The sequence below is a fragment of the Epinephelus moara genome, chromosome 11, assembly GCF_006386435.1.
Source record: "Epinephelus moara isolate mb chromosome 11, YSFRI_EMoa_1.0, whole genome shotgun sequence".
Lineage (NCBI taxonomy): Eukaryota > Metazoa > Chordata > Actinopteri > Perciformes > Serranidae > Epinephelus > Epinephelus moara.
In genome coordinates, this window is record NC_065516.1 from 30,226,098 (window position 1) to 30,238,659 (window position 12,562).

Sequence of the window (12,562 nt, forward strand, 5' to 3'; positions counted from 1 at the left end):
AACTTCAGACATGATAAGACTTAGCGTCTGGTCAGTGGGATGATGCTAATGGCCCGGCCCAGCTCCTTCCTGTGTGCTGTGAGCTCGGACAGGAGGCATTAGGCTCAGCGGGCTGTCATTAGTGTCTAGACCAGGGCCACGGGGTCAGACAGCCGGCAAAACCAGACAGCAAACAAGGAGCTGCAGGCACTCCAGCGTCGGCTGCTCGCATTCTGCTCCGCCGTACTGACATCAAGTTAGATCCAAGCGGGAGGGGGAGACAGCTGCAGGAGAGAGCTTAGAGACTCTGTCACCCCAGCATATAGTATCTCTCTCCCTCTCTCTGTCTCTCTCACACACACACAACTGCACCTTTACTATGTGAGCTTACACCCATGCAGTTTGTGAACAGTATGGACTTAGCACGAGCAACATGTTCACACACAGACTCTTGCTGTCTCTTTCTGTCTCTTACACACATGCAAACAGCTTGTGAGCCGCAGTGCTGGTCCACCTTGAACACTGTGCACACATGAAATATACTGTACATCTGCACACACACATACACACACTCACACTCCCGCCCCCCACAGATGCATTCTTTGCTTAATGAACTTCTCATACCATGACCAGTTTTAATTGTAAACAAACTGCGGACATAATTGCCGTGCATAAATGGATCCTGATTGGATTATTATTTGATTAAAGGCAGTAGATGAGAGCAGGTGGCCTCCTTCAAATCGTTTCTCAGCACTGCTGCACAGCCACAAGATGGAGTAAAGCTGTACAGTGTAATACAATACACTGATGTAGTGTTTTAGGAACAGTGGGACGTAGCAGGCTGTATATTTGTCTCCAAACTCTGCAGAGAATCTTCCAACTACGAACTCCTTGTGCTTATATCTGACACCTAATTAATTCACTGTCTTACAGCGTGTGAGAATACCATTTAGATTTTGCGTTAGCTCTCCTGCTTCCCCCAAGTAACTGATAAGTATCTGCAAAAAAAAGCCATCAGTGAGATGGGGAGGAATTGAAAGGGTGGCAGTGCATTACAGTCATCACAATGATAGTGCTTTCACAAAATCATCATCTTCCTCAAATCTCTAAAAGATGCCGCTTTATCCCCAATCCTCCCTGCTGCTGCTGCTTTGAATACTGATCAGGGATCAACCAAAACTCCTTTATCTACTGTCTGTGGTCTGCTCCCAGATCAGAAGTCATTAGAGTGTGTCCATGCTGTAATCTCCATTCGCAATACTTTGTTTTCAAGCTGCCAACACTTATGGAGATAAAGCACAATCATGTCCGCTTCCACACGGCCCGCAATTACTCTCTGTTCAACACACTTAAGCTGACCTGGCAACGCCGGCTCAGACACCGAGAAAGAGGGAAGGGCCTTTTGTGATCTTTAATTTCAACTTAATGCCGAGCCATTTACCCCCATTGAGGAGCTGAGATGAGTCTGCGGTGAGAGCGTGGATGTCCACATTATGCAGCCAATTAGAGCAATGTTCTGAGAGTAGCCCTGTTTAGCTGAAATGTTAAAGAGCTGTGCAAATCTGCCCTTGATGTCCAAGGTAAACAGGGTCACAATTTAAAAGTGCTGTTGTTTATGTGTCCGGTGAAGCGACAGGAAGTGACTGAGAATGAAGAAAAGCACTTGCCACTGATAAGCTGTGCAATTTACTTTATCTTGTCGATCTCAGTTTGGTTTCTGAATACTTTTGGCTCCGATACATTTCATCATTATTTTAATTTCCCAAAAGTAAGCCTGCAAACTTTTTGTCAGTTTATGCAAGTACACCAAACGTTTGCACTCAGTCACTCTACCTGCTACCTCAGGCTTCTGGCGCCTTAGAGACGGATGGAGTTTGTAGTTCTGCTGTGCGAGCGCGCATCAGATCTCTTTGCATGTGGTTATCCTCAGGGCCTAACTAAAGCCCCAAGGAGCTCACTGATGTATTTATTTAGAGGGGGGAGTGCGGGGGGGTATTTGAAGGTAAAGGTTGCCTTTTTTTTGAAGGGATTGCTGAGATGGCACTGCCGTGGAACTCCTTGGGTATTTATTACAGCACTGCCGGCTCTCGTCTTAAGCTGCAGCGAAGGCAACTGCAGCGTTTCCTCTGAAGCCATAAGATGATCTTTTAGCTGTTGGTCTGGATTACCTCAGACAACCCGCCCTGTCATTCTCTCAAACCTGCCCACAGAAAGGCAGACAGAGTGGAGGACAGAGGACACAGGCTTAAAATTAAGTTAGTAATGCAGTGCTTCTGCAGGCCGCAGGAAAATGCCGGTCTTTATCCAAGCTTAAAGTTTGGAAAGTTGACTTTTGGTGGCAGCAGCATGCAGACGCAGAGTACATTACAACTGGGATAAGTTACTTTTAAAACAAAATCTGGTGTGGAAGAAAAAAACAAAATTTATTTAATGAAAATGCTATTTTGCCTTTACATTCACATCTATCTCCTCCTCCATACCTTCTTCTCTAGTCTCCTATGGGCTGTCATGACCTTTTTAAATGTAAGGATGAGGGAGACAAGGCTTGCAACTTGCAGCCTGCTGTTCAGTGTATTGATACATGACTGTGTGTGGTGTAATTGCTCCAGTATGTGTCTAAATTATGTTTCATCTGTAACATGTTTTGTGATCATTTCCAGGACTCATGGCCTGCTGGTGAAGCGCCTGGAGCGTGGGGGAAAAGCCGAGCAGGAGCGTCTCTTCCAGGAGAACGACTGCATTGTCAAAATTAATCAGGGAGACATTCGCCACCTGCGCTTTGAACAGTAAGCTCTATAGTCGGCCTTCTATTGATGGCTATAACATCTATCTTTTTCTGTACATCATGATCTTTAAAGTTTCTACTCACTAACTTTTCAGATCATTTCAGCATGTGCTGCTATTGTCAGGTGCGCTGAATGCCATGCTGATTTTAATTTCTTTCACTGCTTCCAAAGCTGGGACACATACAGTGTTATCCTGAAGCGCTGTCCGCACAGTGATGCAGCTCATACTGAGAGCACTGTGCTGGACATTAAGTGCGGTGACAGTAAATAGTGTTGCTGTTGATAAGTGGGGCCCAAACTTCAGGGAGACCCACACAGCCGCACAATAAAACAGAAATATTACCGACTTTGTTGGCCTTCCTCTAATAGGTCTCAGTGACCTGCAGTCCTTCACCACCGTGTCGCCCTCTGATCCAAAACCGCCTACACTCTTCTCTCGATTCATTTCTATCGATTCATCGCTCCCCTTCATTTCCTAAAGTGGAATGAAGATATAAACCTGGGACTTCCTCTGCCCATTTACCCAAAGCCACCCATCTCCCTCTCACACACACATACTTGCACATGCGCTGACACACACACACAGCTATAACTCCTTATCTACACTTGTGTGTGCCTGTGTGTGTGTCAGGCTGAGAAATAGATTGCTTCTCCTCCAGGCAGGATTCTGGAGGCAGTGTACGGAGGTCTGCTCGGCTCTCTCTCTTATCATCCACTCCTCCACAGGAAGAAATAGCCTGGATTCCTGCTAACGAAGGTCCAGCCTACAGTCATACTGGGCTGGACATAGTCATCTAAAACCACTGGGCTCAGAGCCACCCTGCTGGATGATTGACAGAAACCAAGTTTGGATTCCCTCTGTGTTCAGAAGTGGAGTCAGAGACTACTCGATTTTTTCTTGAACAACTCTATCGCTGTCAAAATGTATTTTCTTTAAGCAAGGCATGCCCAAAATGTTATTATCAACTTTGGCAGAGATGAGAAAAGCTCTCCATCAGCTTCGAAAACTCCAGACTATCACGGTTACCTCACCACATTATGTTAATGTGTTCATCCGACTGTGTACAAAGTCACTAAGGTTTTAGGAATCTTTTTTTTCCCCTTTTCAAAACGATGCTATTGTCATTAGTAAACATCCCGGTTTCCTTCCAAGCCTTTTCTACTGTGAAAGAGGCTTACAAACCAAATCCACTAGGGAGTGATGTTTTGTAGCGTTCCACACTTACACCCCCCCACCCCCGCCTCTGCCAAACACACGCTCCTCACTGGCATCCAAATGCATATGATGTTTGTGATTCTGCATGAAAATGAGGTGAAGGAGCTAAACTTTCCTCCCTGTCTGCCCTCCCCTCCCTCGCTCTCTCATCACTTCCTTTCCCGCCCTTGATTGTGCGCCGCACAGAGCGACAATTTAAAGTGATAGTCTAATCTCCTTGGATTGTTTTGCATGGGTAAATATTTTGAGGCGCTTAATCTAACTGAATGTAATGATGCATTGATGGGGTAATTTATTATTCAATCAGGCTCGCGTGGAGGCTGATTACTGGAGTGATGGCACTGTATATGTGCAGGTGGGAACGTTTGCGCACACACACACACACTTATCACTCAGTCATCATTCCTCAGTGTGCACATGTGAGTGATTTTTGGAAATTACCATAAGAATAAAGATGGGAGGGACCAAATCCTGCAGAAGTGGCCCGGTACGGCGTGCGCGCCTTGCCTCTGTGACACCGCTGGAATGAAGTGCTGTCTGTTGTGGCAGAAGCAGCTTAGTGGCTGTCATTTGGACAGAATCAGCATGGTATTACTGGCGCAGTAATGGGGGTCTGGAAACAGGAGGTGGGATTGTTGGAATCCAGAAATCCACTGTGTCTCGGGCCCCTTATGCTGCAGCATGGCTCCTCCTGGCCAGCCTATCTATATGCTAAGTGCCACCAGCAAACCAGACTAAACAATTCTTGCGTCTGGGAATCATGTTGAGCTCTTGTCTCGGCTTATGTGGCCCCGAAAGGAGCATGAGTGTGTGTTATGGCTTTTTTTTTTCTTGCTTTGTGTGAAGTGTGCATGTGCTTACTTTGGAACCTCATTGTCTGGAAAGCTTCCTTGATGCATGATTCATCATCTCTGTTCTGATTGTTGAGTCAACTCGTGTCCACACACAGACACACAGGCCACCATACTGTAGACTTAGATACTCCTCATACAATATGTTTCACCGGCACACTACGTAATGTTTCATCACTGACCCACCATCCTTATCTCATTCCTGTCTTGATGCTGGTAATTATAGATAATGTAATTTCTGTCCTCTGCTGCTACATGGTGAGTAGCCCTGCGATTAGCCATGCTAACCTCAGCTCTCCCTATCACCTCTCAACATACAGCACCACACAGCCTTCCTTATCCTCCTCTATCTGTAAAGCTATGATAGTACATTATTCTACTTGTATCTCTTATCATGTTAAAGCTAATTCATTTCTGTCTGCGTGACCTCCACGTTCTCTCTCTTACTCTCTCTGTATCACCTCCAGAGCCCAGACCATCTTTAAGCAGGCGATGCGCGGCCCAGTCATCCTCTTCCACGTGGTCCCCGCGGCCATGAAGAGACAGTACGAGCTGCTGATGGTCCAGAACGAGCTCAGCCCGCCCCAGTCTAACAGAGTCCGCTTCAGCCAGGATTCTCAGCAGTCGGGGGACAGGTCCAGTCTTGTTGGGGGGCTCACGTCCAGATCTGGACTACCACCAGGCCTCAACCACAAGTAGGGTTTACAGTTACCTTGCGTTACCCTATCCAGCAAGCATGTTAATGTTGAGATGTCAAAACAACCTGCACAGAATTTGAAAGCCAGATAAAAGTGCGACACACAGCACCATGAAATGAAAGTTGCTCCTCTCTTCAATCAGTTGCTTGGAAAAATGACAAAAGTTCATGTTTGTTTATAATGAAGCTGAGCAGTGATTCTGTTTTAATTACACTAGTCAATGACTTCTCCTTAATAAGTTCACTGTGTTTAAAAGCTACACAATAAAAGTAAGTAAAGCAGTTTCATAATAATTTCTACCTGAGACCTTCAAGTTCACATCGCTGATCATCTTGTTAAAAGCCCATTTCATCTGCCGGTGCTTACTATTAATTTCTGTAATGTCTTTGGCCTGACTCCAGAGAGCTGAACATGTGGGTGTTCATCAAGTAGGTCCTTGTCTACAGGTTTATAGTCTTAATTACAGTTTTATAAATGCATAAATCCTCTATCTGTCATCTGGATGCAACATTGAGCCAATCTGTCACAGAGACAATCATTTACTGCTGAGACATCATTGTTGTGCGGGATACTTTACATCATAGCAACGTCACAGATAATGGTCATATACAAACAGCTCTTATTATTAGCTCAAAGTTAAGAGAAAAAAATACATTTTATTCCCTAAATAACAACCCTGACCCCACAAGCATTTTGTCAACCAATAAATGATTGACTGGACGAGTGCATTTTCACCAGCAGATCAATCTGTGGAGCAGGCAGGGTCAGGCCTAGATGTCTGTTGTCGTGAGAGGTTACTATCATTATTTTCAAAAGTTGTCCTGACACTTGGGTGCTTTATGTTTTACCAAAATACCATGATAAAGAAGTTTGTTCTTGTTTGGGTTGTTGTTGGAATGTTGTTGACGCACATAATTTCTTGTTGACCTACAAGTTGTAAATAAAAGGATACAGAAAATACCAAAACATCGCTCACTTGAAATGTCAAAGGAAATAAAGTTCTGCTTCCTTCCCACCACATTAAGTTATTTCTGCAGGTAAAAAACAAATCAAACCTTATATTTTCTTGCTCTGCAGCCACCAGGGACCCGTGGCAGGAAGCACCCCAGAGACAAGCCGACGGTACACCACGTTACCCCACACATTGGTCTCCAGGACCTCGTCGGCCCCCTCCCCCTCCCTGCAGCGCAGGATAAGCACAACCCCATCAAACAGCTCCTACCTGAAGAAGAACGGGCGTCGATTCAACATCCAGCTGAAGAAAGGTAAGAACCAGCAGACACATGAATGCGTGGATGAGAAGGTAAACATCTAACCACGCTAACCGTTTGGTGTTTTCCTGACACATTTGTGTGGTGTTTTGGCGCCAAGTGCAGAGCACACATGGGAGGAGAGGCGCAAACAGGAAGGAGGCCGAGGAGTTGTTGATATTTTGGTGGGAATTGAGTCAAAATAGATGTCTCAGACGCAACGTCTGTTTCTAGTGCAGTGTCACTCCTCTGCCGCTTTGGTGGTTTTATCAACAAGAGCAAACCAAATATGTGGAGCAAATGCGCACCATGTGTCTGTTTGTGCAGCATCCAGACAACAATACGACTTCCTGGAGAAGCCAATTAGCTGAGCGAGTGGCATCATGCGTCATTGTGATTGGCACAGCTGTTTCAGAGCCATGAGACCAGTGATGTGACTGGCTGAGAATGTTTTAATTATTCAACTTAAACCAGCCGTTGTCTCCCTTAAAATGGGGCCCGGACAGACTGAGAGTGGTTTGAGTTTGTTTTACAGCCATGAGAAAATATGAACGTCTTCTGCCACCATTTCTGTCACTGCGTTCATTGACAAATTACATCCACTATCATCAGAGCGTCGTAGAGGCGTTCTGTGTAACAGATTATATTGCAAAGTGTGCAGGTTCTATTTAGCAGGCTGGTAGACTCTGTGAAAGCCAGAACCAGCAGCGTTCTGCATTCTACTGCACTTAGAGGTCTTTTTAACGCACAAACATACAGTTATAATATTTTGATCATCACACCATAAAATCATTCATCCGTCAAAGGGAGAGCAGATGCAAATAACACCTGTCTCTCTTTCTACTCCTGCCTTGTTCACCTATGTTCCACTATGTCAACCGTCTTTACTCCTCATTGAGACAAAGGACATGTTGTGAACAGTTCAGGGACCCAAATGAAGTTTTAACAAAAAGCGAGCTTTAATGCAGCTAATAAAAACATCCAGAGCAAGCAGGTGAACTCCGGTAAAAAATCCAAACACAAGATCACAGACAGGAAACAGAGCAGGGAACGACACCAAGAGCACAGGGGGGAGCACTGGAGTGAACGCAGGGATGAACCAAGGTCAAACTGACCAGGAACAAAGGGAAACACACAGGTATATATACAAGGATGAGACACAGCTGGAGTAGGAGGACACAGGCAAAAGGAGGGAAATTGGGATTGGCTAACAACAAGGGTGTGGAGGGGAACACTGAGGTTTCATCCCAATATCCCTCCTCGACTCCTCTGTCCTCTATCCTCGATCACTTGACCCGGAATTCAGTTGAGACTCGGCATCTTGTAAGACGTCTCAATTTGTTGGCTGCGCTCGGAGGAGTCCAGGAGAAAGGAGGCTTTCAGAGAGGAGAAAAGTGAGGATACAAGAGTGCAGCCTTTGTAGAAGTCTTTTACCGACCGATATCAGTTATTGATTGAACAGCTGATCGCACTGATATGATACATCCCAGCATCACTGGAGTTTCATACCAGAGTGAAGACAGATAACAGATTAAACTCAAGTGTATCACTGCCACGTTTTATATTTTATTTGTTTTCTGATTCATCAAGTTAAAAAAAAAATGTCGAAAATTTTTATCTTGACAATCTGTTATTTCCCTCATCAACTTTTATTATGGATACAATCAAAGTCAGAGTCTGTCCGTCAGTAGGAAACACTTTAACATCACCGACCGTCGTTTCTATTCAGTCACACTGAGGCTGATCATTCCTGAGCGTCAGGTTGATGAGTTACAGAATTTTAATTTTCCCTGAAACATTTGGCCTAATAAATCATTTCCAGTGCTCAAAGGCACCATGATCATATTCTGGGTTATTAAATAATAAACTCACAATCAGGATATCAATAAATACAGATGCTAGTAATTAATAAATCATATAAACACATTGTGTGACTGAGCAGGACACAGGACAGATTATAAATACAGAACGCAGGTTGTTCATGTGCAGGTGATTGTTAGACAGAGACAGAGAGAAAACACTGCTGCTCTGCTACTGAGAACTGAATCTGTATCTTTAGCATTATATATGTATATATATATATACATATAAAACATTCTGTGTGTGCAGACACAACTCCATTAAAAGTTTCTATAGCTGTTAATAAAACCTCCTGACAGCTGTAATCAGCAGCCTCCATCATCACAAATAAACGTCGCTTCACGAGACGCTTTAGAGCAAAGACGTCTCATTTCACTGAGGACACAATTTCACCTTTCTTCTCTCCTCGTGTCTCATCCTCGCATCTCTTCCCTGTGTGTCACAAGGGTGGAGCTAAGACATGAGGAAGAGACACAAGTGAGGGAAACATGGATGCGAGATCAGGTATTGGGTGAACACTAGGGTAGAGCAAACAAGACTAATACAGAACAGGTGTGAAGGAAAGACTCTTGGAACATGGAGGGACTAACGAGACAGGTGTGACAGAAAACAGGCGGGAAAACACATGAAGACAGGAAGTAAAACCAGACACGACACATGAGGAGAGAATCTACAAAATAAAACAGGAAACAGATTAAACATGAAACAAGGAACACAAACAGGAACCTCCAAAACAAAGTCCATAGGATTCTTGAATATAAACAAAAGGCTAGTACACAAAGGCGGTCTCATCACATGTGTGCATTGATTTTCTCCAGAGTAAGTAGGTTGAGGGAGACGACCTTAAATCTCTCAGGAAATATTCAAGAATCTCCGCCTGCCTTTGGCATTGTTGGAGTGAGCAGGCCAAAGCAAACACAGATCACCCGCTTCTTGAAAACAGAGGTTGCGGTTTGATGCACTCAGGCAACATCACCATGCTCTTGTGGTTGAAATATTAACATTCAGCAATCAGTCTGCTTCCAGCTGACGTTGGTTTGTTTGTGGACTTGGACAGGTCTTTGATACTGGAGCAGCTGTATATCTTAGCCAACCATTGTGGTGGCTTTACTGCCAGACTCCATCTCACTTTCATCGCTTCACTATCTTCATGTGAACTGATGAGCAGTTGCTTGTAAAATGAGCCAACGCTGATGTGACTCGCCTTCTCGTTGTCTCTCCTCTCTTTGCTCCTTTTTTTCTGTTTTAGGGAGCAGATGTTAAGTCAAAAGCTGGCACCGAGGCCGCAGCAGCGAGCTTCAGGGAATAGTATGGCGAGCGAGGGCAGCAGCGCAGGCTAAATGCACTGTGCTCAGGGGGAATGTAGTCACAAGCTGCTCTAATATGTTTGGCGAAGGTCCCCGAGCGCTGCCAGCAGAGTCTCAGAGTTCTTATACTGTGTGGGGCTGCAGTGCGAGTTATATTTATTTGTTTATAATGTGATAAAGTTCCTCTCCTTTTTTCTATACACAAGCCTCTCATTTTCGTGAAACCACACTGGGGCGATGCTGGTGGAGCTCCAGCAGCTCCAGAGACTGATGCCAGTAGTGTAGTTTATTTTCACTAGCCACTTCATGGTCTAATTCAACAGCAGTCATAACTCTCAAAAGTATGCTCTGGCCCAAGTGACAGAAATGGTTTTTGAGATTATTGCTCATGATTTAAATGGGGCTTACCGGAATGGATGCGCCTCGCTTGTAAACTTCAAGCCATTCATGTTCTCTAAATGGAGATGAATTATTGTCCAAATGTTGTTGAACTGGAAATTTAACTGAGCACTAAAACCCGACAGAGTCGAGGCAAGCGTGCCCCCGAAATCCACTTTGACAGTTCCATTTGATTACCATCAGACTTTATCACTACTAATGTACTTTTAGAAAGGCTTCAGCAGTTTTGTTGTTGTCTCCTTGTAATTGTTGTGATTCGGACTAAGTGGGCCTGAGTTCCAAGTGGCGGGAGCAGATCTCGCTTGGCAAATTAACAAGAGTGCCTTAATCAAATACTGCAGTCGAAAAGGACATACGCAACCCATTAAGTCATTCTAATGTGCCTCAGCCTCTCCTCATGTTTGCTGTTTAATTGGCTTATTGGAGCCAGGATTCCAACTAATCCAGAAAGGATACAATTACTTTTATCCTGGTCTTCTATTACCCAAAATAAAGACGTCAGTGGTTAATTACTGCAGGCCTATTAGAGATGCATTCTCCTAATTGCCTGATTGGAGACCGTTAATGACGAGATCTTACAATGGGCAGGAGTTTGATTCTGCTCATTAGGCTGTGTGCAGGCCAGGGGAGAGGGAAGGCACCAGCAAGGGAGGGGGGTCACAGTTGGAAGGGGAACAAAGACAGAGATGGAGAGGATTTGAAAGTAGCACCATGATGTGCGGCTTATCCGGATCTGAAACTGAAGGACGGAGGTACAGTAGTGCTGGTGATGGGGTAATGATCGGCAAAACTTTATTTAGGACTCTGTGTTAGAAATAAAATCTGTCTGTAAAGTTAATTTTGAGTATATCTGCTGCACTGAGTCGGGAACTGATTGCCATGGCAGCTACGTGACCTTGTATTAAAAGTTTGACACTCGCGGCGACGAACTCCGCAGATTTAACATTCAACATAAATGATAGCAGCTATTTCTGTCTGCTTAGTTATCATGCTGCATTGATGGGAGATCACAGCACGTCATTATCCTCAGCAGCTCAACTTTTTGACTTTACGAGCAACCTCTTCATCACCTTCCCGCAAGTTTGTTTGTGTGTGTGCAGAAGCCACAAGAAAAGTTGTCACGCACGCTGCTCACTCTTTGTGTTCCTTCTTCATCAGCACCATCACTGTCAGTGAGACGACAGAGAGTTTGTCAGACTGCTAGAGAGACATACTGGGGAAAGTAGGTCATGATGAACCATCAGAGGTGTTGACAGCTCTGTGAAATGAGCAGCTACTTTGACATGAATACTAATCACTGTTGTTACCCTCAGAAAAGCCTCCACTGAAACCACATAACGCGTCTTTCCCACTTGACTGCTAGAAACGCCAGCGGCTAGGTTATGCATGGTGGAATGTATCTTTCTGAACGCTGTTGTTAATGACTCATCTAATAGCATTATGTAGCAGGGTTATTGAATTTTAAAATATGCTGTCAAAGAATAACCCGACAAATACAATTTATTTGGTTTTGTTCGTTCCTTAGCTGACATTTGGAACCATTACTTGCTTTTATTTGACAAATTCAGGTCCGGTCAGCAGAAAAGGTCAGGCCTGAGATCCTCGTATTTATCCGTTATTGTATTTGCCTACTCTCTCCAGACTAGCAATTCATATTCATTTGATGAACCTTAAAGGTCAGTCTTAAAACCTAAAGCAAATATCTTTGCACAGCTGATAGCTCAAGTGTTTTCTCAGGTGTAGCTGTTGAATTTAGTCTTACCACTCACTGCACTTCAAAAAGGAATGCAGCTCTTGCTCAATGATACATCAGTAAGAAAATAATGAACACAAAATGAGCACAGCTTTCTGTGCTTTGCAGACTTCAGACTGTCTATATATCAAATAAGATTGCCTTGACTCAGACATGATTTAAACGTAGCTAAGCCTGTCATGATAATTATGTTATTGAATTACCATACGATAAAATGTTATACGATTTGTTTATACAGAATGTCATCAACATTTTAGCCAACATGATGCCAGAATAAATAGCAGGGTTTTTCTGACCATTACAAGACAAAGATCAAAGATGCAAAGATCAATGAGGCTAAGGACGGCTACAGGAGGAAGCTGGAGAGGAAACTCCAGCTGAATAACATGAGCGAGGTCTGGAGTGGTATGAGGACCATCACCGGTTACAGACCAACTAGCAGTGGAGCTGATGGTAGTGTGGC

General features: G+C 44.2%; 1 protein-coding gene across 4 annotated transcripts in view; it reads left to right on the forward strand.

Moving 5' to 3' along the window:
- Positions 1 to 12,562, forward strand: part of pard3aa (par-3 family cell polarity regulator alpha, a) — a 415,766-nt gene that overhangs the window by 194,477 nt on the left and 208,727 nt on the right. For all 4 annotated transcript variants that reach the window (XM_050056584.1, XM_050056585.1, XM_050056586.1 and 1 more), the window contains 3 exons: positions 2,640 to 2,765; positions 5,300 to 5,527; positions 6,608 to 6,795. In XM_050056584.1, the coding sequence (XP_049912541.1) occupies positions 2,640 to 2,765; positions 5,300 to 5,527; positions 6,608 to 6,795 (542 nt within the window). The remainder of the gene's footprint in view (positions 1 to 2,639; positions 2,766 to 5,299; positions 5,528 to 6,607; positions 6,796 to 12,562) is intronic.